General features: G+C 45.9%; 1 protein-coding gene across 1 annotated transcript; it reads left to right on the top strand.

Moving 5' to 3' along the window:
- Positions 1–5,671: 5,671 nt before the first annotated feature.
- OLIG3 (oligodendrocyte transcription factor 3) lies at positions 5,672–6,493 on the top strand. The gene has a single exon (XM_073335216.1). It carries the CDS (start codon positions 5,672–5,674, stop codon positions 6,491–6,493), a length of 822 nt encoding a protein of 273 aa, XP_073191317.1.
- The last annotated feature ends 1,801 nt before the right edge of the window (positions 6,494–8,294 follow it).

Here is an 8,294-nt window from a genome sequence, read left to right as displayed (position 1 = left end):
AAAATTAAACCTGGAGTCCTGACAATCTATTACATTTCATATATGGTCACATAATTAGCACTTGTGCTATTCTGGCACATCCTCACATCCTGTGAATCTCACATGACACATAGTGCAAGGCAGTTGGGCATCTACCTCTCATCAGAAAATATGTATTTTTCTCATCAAACTTGCATTCTCCCCTTATGAAGAGGTGGATCAAAAGGGAAGGAAAATGTTAGTTTTTTCCAGCACAGTTTAGCTTTCTTATTATTTGCTCCCCACAATTATTATAATATGTATTTGTCTAAGCTTATAGAGTCTTGGGGCCTAATTCTGCTCCTATTGATGTCACTGGGAGTTTTGCTATTGATTGAAAGGGGACAAAGATCTAGTTTTTAATATCCTTAATAGTCTTGTCTCAGACTGGTTTTGCTTTTGGCCCTATTTCACTTTTTAAAGTAAACAAAACAAAAGCAAAGTGTAGCAGGTAATTGAGAATAATCAATACATAGGACATAGAAGTATGATACACTGCTTTATATTCACCCACATAAGAGAAATATAGACTAGAGGGAAGCACATATTGTAGGGAACATTCCTACCGCTAACAAGGAGTAGAACTACCAAGCCAGTGTTTTGCTTGTTTAATCTTTCTGCTCAGTGAATATAGTAATTACTTATGGCCCATTTTAAACAAAAAGGTCTAGTTTTGGGAAACACCCTGTTACATTAACAAACTCCAACAAGGGGTGATGAAGACTGAGACGACGACGATGATAATAATACTTAATACCTAACCCATCTATCTAAATTGTAGACTGCCGTGCCAAGCCATTCTCTCGAAGTCTGGTATTTCTTTTTGGTTATTTATATCGCCACATGGCACAGGGGAAGGATTAGATAGTATGCATGGGGCAAAGAAGCTTTTAGTCATTTCTGGCATAGGGCTGGGTTTATGTACAAGAATTTCCGTGCAGTGAAGTTTTCTGTCAAATCTTACATTACTGCTACTAACAGAGCTTCTCGGATACCGCTAACTTGGTTTGAAACATGCGGAGCAGATGTTGTGTCCTTTCGGCTGTAACAAAATTTGCCCTAGTGAAAAGGTACCAATGCACCAGCCAAAGTTGCAGGAACTGCAAAACAACAATTGTCCCGCGTCCTTTCATTGCATTCGGGCGCAATCCGATCGCGGGGGACACTCGTATGCCCCGCAAATCGCTCTGCGGTACTTGTTTGCGTGTACTTTTCTTTCTACGTCGGATTTCAAATGAACGGAACACAAGCCACAAGCCGCGATTTGCCGTCCAGCCCGCAAGGCAAAGCTCTGTCTCGGAAGGCTGGTGGGAGGGAGAAGCGCAGCAACGGGAGTCGTGCGGGTGTGCGCGGTGGCTGTAACCGGCCAGGGAGATGGAACTGGACGTGCGGGCTGGATTGCTCTAGTGTGGGCAAAGGCAGCCCGAAGGCCATTTATGCATCAGATTGCTCCATCCCCAACCCGGGGCTTCCCAGTCCTTTCCCGGCCCCCCTTTCTGCTCCTTCCACAAACACAAGAAGGTCTCAAGGTGCCCCCTTTTCTGCAGGTCAACACGCTGGGCGTGTCCATTTGGAGGAAGAGAAATCATTTCAGAGAGGGGTGACGGCTCAACTCTTCTGCAGACTGCGGTGGCTGGGGAAAGCCACATCGATCGCCTGCGCAAGAAGCTACCTTTCCAGATTGGATTTCTGCCTTTGGCCCTGATCCCTGCCAGGAGCTCGGGGGCTTCGCATATTTTACCCTCAGCTCATTTGCCGGAGAGCCTAGCTCAGACAAAACCCTCCCATGCCTGCTGGAGGGAAGACGTGTGTGTTGTTTGTGGATCTTCTGAATAAGTGCTGAAAGACCGGGCCCAAAGTATAATGTCCTAACAGCAAGTGACTGCCCACTGGCACCTAATCAATGATGCTGGCATCCCTCCACCCGGGAACCCAGCTCTCTACCATTGTCTGGTCCATCAACCCATTCAATACACCCGGCTTTAAAAAATCCGGGTGTAAAGATCCTGGTTTCCCACCCCTCTGGCCGGCACATGCAACGCAAATCTGGCCATCCCTGGGTAGGACAGAGAGAGAAACACAAGTCAATTTGTCACCTGCAATTAACATGCCCTCAATCTGTAACTCCCCCCTCAATCACTGCTTGAAGGTAACCTGCAACTCTAGAAAGATCGCACGTGCTGAGCTGCCCTTGGCAATGCGAGACGCTGAAATCTGCCGCAGATCTGCGCTTGTTCGAACGCCGTGACCCCAGAGGGACGAGCAAGAGGGGGGAGAAGGCAGCCAGGAGCAGCTCCATTTCTCTCTACGGATCCCCCTTCCTCCTCCAGAGCCAGGCTGGCCCAGCTGAAAGGGTGTCCCTCTCCACCACACGTTCCCCTCGGAAGAGGGAAGCAGCCACCCGGATTCCAATCGCGGGGCATTAGCCCCTGGGGAAGGCTGCCTGGCTTCTCCCGTGCAGCAGACGTTTGGGTAGAAAGCCGGGAACTGTCGCTCCTGTCTCTTGCTAAGAGGAAATAAATATGAGGACAGGGCTCTTCATAAACGCCAGCGCCTGGGGCCCGCCAAGCAGGAGGCTGTGCCATTCACCCGGACCCTGGTCCGATGGAAGTTCTCTTAAGGTTGGTTGTGCGGGTGAAGGGCTCTTAAGACAGACCGAGTAGAATTCCTTTGCTTACAGCTATCGCATTACTCTGCTCACTTGTGGGGGGGTTTATTGCGGGTGTGGTTCTTTTTCCCCCTTCGTCTATAATAGTTACACATTTGCCTTCTAGCCTGTTAATAGTTCAGCAATTAACACTCCCTTTATTGACTCTTCAAGAGCTTAAAATAGATACCCCTTTTCCTGAGACTCAGTCGGCTCCCCTGCAGTTTACATGTTGTGCCAACAGTTACTCAAGCCAGTAAAGAGGTTTCCGAGAGAGAAAGAGACAGCGAGAGCGAAACTCTGGGTGTATTTTCAGGAATAGAGATAGCGCTAGGAAATGAGTCCTGCTTGGTCCTTCTTAGATTTACTTCCCTTGGCTAGGAAGAGGGGGGCGATCATCAGATGCATGATTCAGTTATTGATATCGTTAAAAGGGAACGGATCGTCGTAGAAGCGCCAGATTAGAGGGAAGTTGGGACATGTTATTCAGACAACTTTGCTTTCTCTTGACACAAGGAATGTTTCAGCTACGAGAAACGCCAAGACTCCAAGGCACTCAGCAGAGGCTTAACAAGCTGAAATTGAATTCAATTCCTTTCCCGTCTGTGATACATTCTTCCGAACAAGGGGAATGCACCTTGTTTCTCTGTCCAGTTATTGGTCTAAACTTGCCCTAAAGTGAGAGACGCGTCTTTTCTTTTCTTTCTACCAAGGTATCTGCTCCAACGCGGGATTTACAGGCAAACAATGACAATTAGAACGTCTTAAATTTGTCTCAGCAGATTAAGTACAGTTAGAATCAATAGGATGAAAGCGTCCATCCCTTTCTGGCTCTTTTCCATGTGGGTCTGAAGTCTCTTTGTAGTAACAATGACTTGGGCCCTAACTACCAGCGGTTGCTTTTAGTGTGAGCAGTGCAGTGGGTCTTCTTCTCTCATTAAACCCATCCCAAGACTGAAAACTCCTGTCAAGGTTTCATTTTCCAATCAGGTGTGTTGTTAAAGGGGGAGTCCAGGCTTCAACTTGAGCCAGTTTCACGTGTTAAAAGCAGCACTGCCTTGTCTACACAAGAGTTGTTGAAGGGGTTGGTTGGAACGTGCTAGCCTTCTAACCAAACACCTTAATCAAGACAAACCTTCGCTGTCACTCTTCACAATTCACTCCCTACGCCTTTCCCTTTCACACACCCATGCAATCAGCATGTGCAGAGCACATACAAATCAATCCCAGGCAATCCCAGGGGAAGAGCAGCCTCTATGAACACCTGATCTCTATAAAACTACTCCTGGGGTCCAAATTACACTCTTCCTCATAAGCACACCTGCCTTTGGCAGGCTTTTCCTGCCCCCTCAAGCTCCCTCTCTCCAGCCCCGCAAAGGCGCATCCCAATGCATAGTGTCTCTGCCAGGCCCACACAGAAAGCACTCACATATGCCCACAAACAAACCCTGCATACACATCGGTACCCAGACTGCCGAATATCTGGAACCCTCTTGCATGACGCTTCTCACAAGCTCCTCCACAATACACACACACATAGGGCAACGTAAAGACTTCCAGCTAGAGACACAAACTGTCATCCTCCAGCATCCCAACACATTCCCCCCCCCCTCTTTCTCACACACCCACGCACACACACACACGCACACACCAGTCTCTTACTGTGTCTGTTATCAAATATATACCAACCCAAACAAACTAAAACTACTTTAGGGAGCCAGTTACTTACTCTAACAAACATTCATCGCATCTATATTAGCTTTTGCTTGCAAGATTCTCTCCCTTGTGACTTGATGTTTGTTTCCTTTTGCCTGCATGTGTCCAGTTCTTTTATGCAGCTTCTCAGTCAGTCCAATTCACAGATGACTTCCTTTCCCCACCTCCTCCCATTCAGTGTATCGAAATAAATACTTTAAGATCCGGGAATATATAATGATCTCTCTTCTAATTTGGAAACAATTTGAATGCCCACCTTAAAAAATCCTTGTCAACACAAATTCAAAGTTTCCCATTTATTTAAAGTGCAAAGAAAGTCAAACGGTTGCAGCCAGAGAGATTAATTTCCAAATATTTGTAAGCGAAAGCGATTGTTTGTGGGTGGACGGCAGCCACCATATCAATTACTTATTAAAAAAAAACTATAACATTAAGGCAGTTAAGGCACACTCCAATTTAACAGAAACCTGCAAAGCAGAGTTAGTTACGCTCAGAAATGATAAGCAAGGAAATTGTAAAGATCGGTGGCAATTGAAAACAAAGGGGAACTCAATTGTACAGAAAAAAGATTCAGAAATGAAGACGATTATTTTCTTTCGGGGTTGGAAAGAGCAAAAGGCACACACACACGAGAAAAAAAACCCAAAGCAAACAATCCTACTCTCCTTCCTCAGACAAATAGAATTTGCTACAACATTACCTAACACTGAGATGCTAGACTGAAAAATGACCCCAAGCAAATACACATCCAAATCAGACCCTCTGTTCTTTACTGTACACTAGATGCAGTTTTATATTGGAAATTAGAATCAGGGGGAGGAGAAGGCGTGAACATGCCGCGATGAGTGCGTGTTGTCAATCAGAGGGGTTTTGTGTCTGCTTGACTCCTGATGGTCCATGGCTGAGGTGTCCCAGGGTGGCACCACAATGAATATGAATGGGAGTCCTTGCTAAATGGGACAGTCAAAGCGCACCGCCCTGAATAATTGCACGTCATCCTAACAAGACCATTATAGATAGGAGGGCTTCTTTTGTCTCTTTTCTCTGCTGCAGCGCTATAAAAGCCCCTCTTTTCCAGGCTGAGGTTAGTTCAAGCATACACCAACCAGCTATCCTGTAAACAGGCTGGGTAGCCTGCGGGAGAGATTAGAGGGAGAAAGAAGAGTTTTCTTCCTCTTGGAACCTTTCCCCCCTCCCCACAGAACCTGCAGTTTATTTATTTTTTAAAACAACCCTATTTCACCCTCTCCAGAGCAGGGAAGAAATTTCTTGCTCCGAAGCCCCAATACAATGAATTCTGACTCCAGCTCTGTCTCCAGCAGAGCTTCCTCGCCAGACATGGATGAGATGTACCTGAGAGATCACCATCACCACCATCATCACCACCACCATCAGGACAACCGGCTCAACTCTGTCTCCTCCACTCAGGGCGACCTGGTGCAGAAGATGTCCGGGGAAGGCCTCTCCAGAAACGGCTCCAAGGCCGGAGGGGAAGGCAGCAAGTACAAAATCAAGAAGCAGCTCTCGGAGCAGGACCTGCAGCAGCTCAGGCTGAAGATCAATGGGCGGGAACGCAAAAGGATGCACGACCTGAACCTGGCCATGGATGGGCTGAGGGAGGTGATGCCCTACGCTCATGGACCTTCCGTGAGGAAACTCTCCAAAATTGCTACCCTCCTGCTGGCCAGAAACTACATCCTGATGCTCACCAGCTCCCTAGAGGAGATGAAGAGGCTGGTGGGTGAAATCTATGGAGGACACCACTCCGCCTTTCACTGCGGGACAGTGGGGCACTCAGGCGGGCACCCGGCCCACGCAGCTAGCACGGTCCACCAGGTCCACCCTATCCTTGGCAGTGCCTTGTCTTCAGCCAACACCTCCTCCCCGCTGTCCGCCTCCCTGCCAGGGATTGGCACGATCAGGCCCCCTCACTCTTTACTCAAGACTCCCTCTGCCCCGCCAGCCCTCCAGCTTGGCAGTGGCTTCCAGCACTGGGCGGGTTTGCCTTGCCCTTGCACTATCTGTCAAATGCCCCCTCCGCCACACCTGTCTGCCCTCACCACAGCCAACATGAGCAGGATCTCAGCAGAATCCAAGGACTTACTGAAGTGACACTGAAAACTCCGGCGCCCTTTTAGCTATACCAGAGATCACACTTTCAAACAAGTTCTGTTCGGTGATGCTGCAGGAAGACGCCACACAAGAAGTCCTGCGTTCGCATGCATGCTTCTCTTCCTTTGCTGAGCGCCCGTGTGTTTCCTCCCACCGGCAGCCGAGCTTGTCCAAACTGCATTCGTTGTAACGAGGGATTAGTGTAGTAAGGACCTTACAAAGGTAATGTTTTAGTTGGATTCTCGGGCCATGTTTTCTTCTTATACTAAAACAAAAATCCCTGTTGTAAAAACAAAACAAAAAATGTAAATATTTCCTTAAAGTGGATGCAAAACAAAAAAAAAAAAAGAAAAAAAAAGAAAGAAAGAAAGAAAGAAAGAAAAGAAAAGAAAAGAAAAGAAAAGACATGGTGGTCATTGTACAGTTCGCAGGTGCAAAGAGACGATGAGTTATTTGGGGTTTGTTTGTTTTTGGTTGGTTTGTTTGTTGTTTGTTTGTTTTTAAAGGCAACACCTACATTTCTGGGAAGCTTCTCTGCTCCACTCCAGGATATGACAGCTAGGAATGACGATGACTTTTCACACAATATAGCTTAAAAGAATGCATGCATGCTTATAATTGAATCTCCTTTAAACATGTTGTACTGGCAATGATGCAGTTTTCCTTGTAACAAGGATTTAATAGTGAATTCTCTAAAGCGTTTCTCTGTCGTCCCCCCCCCCCCCCCCCGGTCTGTGGCTGTATAAAACAAGAAAGAGAAATAGTGCAAACCACGCGCAACATCCCCAAAGCCTGTTTGGCCCGATCTCCTGCTGTAAGTGCAGTGTAGTAGTCCGCTGGCTGGGGTCCACATTGCCCTCACGCCCCTTGTTCAGTTAGCTGCATGCAGGGTCGACTCTGGCCGGACTGGTCATTGTGTTACTCCACTGGAACTTTCCTGTTGTTTTACGTTTGGTTTTGTTATGTTTTCCTGGGCATTTGCTTGAAATATTTTGTTAGGGCCTCAAAGACAACAACCTGTCTTTATTTTTTATATATTCTTGATAACTATCGATATATTTATTATGGACCAGTGTTTCTGGGTGAGATTTCAAATAAAAAACAATTAAATAAAAGTTCTGGTTTCGCCTTTGTCTGGGACTGCAAGACAAGAAAAGGAAAGCCTGTCTCTTGCTGTGACTTTTCTCAACAAACTGAAGAAGGCTAACAAGAACTGCCTTTAAGATAGCAATAAAACCGGAACCAATTGTCCAGCCTTCACCCATACCCCCTCTCTCCCGTGTGTTCTTGCGTGTGTAAATGAATTGCTTGAATTATAGGGCTATTTCTCTTTATACAGTATGGAAAATCTTTATGAATGCATAAACAAATCACCATAAAGTGATTGTCAAATATACAGAAGGATCCAAATGACACTTGGTGCAAAATGCAGATGCATTCACGGAAAAGATGAGAAGCAGTAAGTTAACTTTTCTTTATGTCCAAATAACATTTATTTTCCAGGCCAAAATAGATTTTAAAAACAAATCCGTTACAGAAAATGAACTATGAAATATTACAAGCTCAAAATGAATCTCAGAAGAAAAATAATAGAAAATATTTTGGGGAAAAATGTGTTTCTGGGTTGATTGGATAGCAGTCACGAAATTCCCCATTTCTCAAATATTTATGAAGAGATTGTTATTTTCCGTAGAGCGGATGGTTTTTGCATAATTACTAGAAAAGAATCAGTTACTTATCGCACATGAAGGAGGCATTAATAATATAGGGAAATGATTGGAAATCGGACCTTTATTTTCCT

This window comes from Lepidochelys kempii, chromosome 3, assembly GCF_965140265.1.
Source record: "Lepidochelys kempii isolate rLepKem1 chromosome 3, rLepKem1.hap2, whole genome shotgun sequence".
NCBI classification, from domain to species: domain Eukaryota; kingdom Metazoa; phylum Chordata; order Testudines; family Cheloniidae; genus Lepidochelys; species Lepidochelys kempii.
Note: the sequence above shows the minus strand (reverse complement) of the source record. Positions and strands in the feature narration are given on the sequence as shown.

Coding starts and splice junctions, on each gene's coding strand:
- OLIG3 (XM_073335216.1), top strand. CDS start 5,672: ATGAATTCTGACTCCAGCTCTGTCTCCAGCAGAGCTTCCTCGCCAGAC.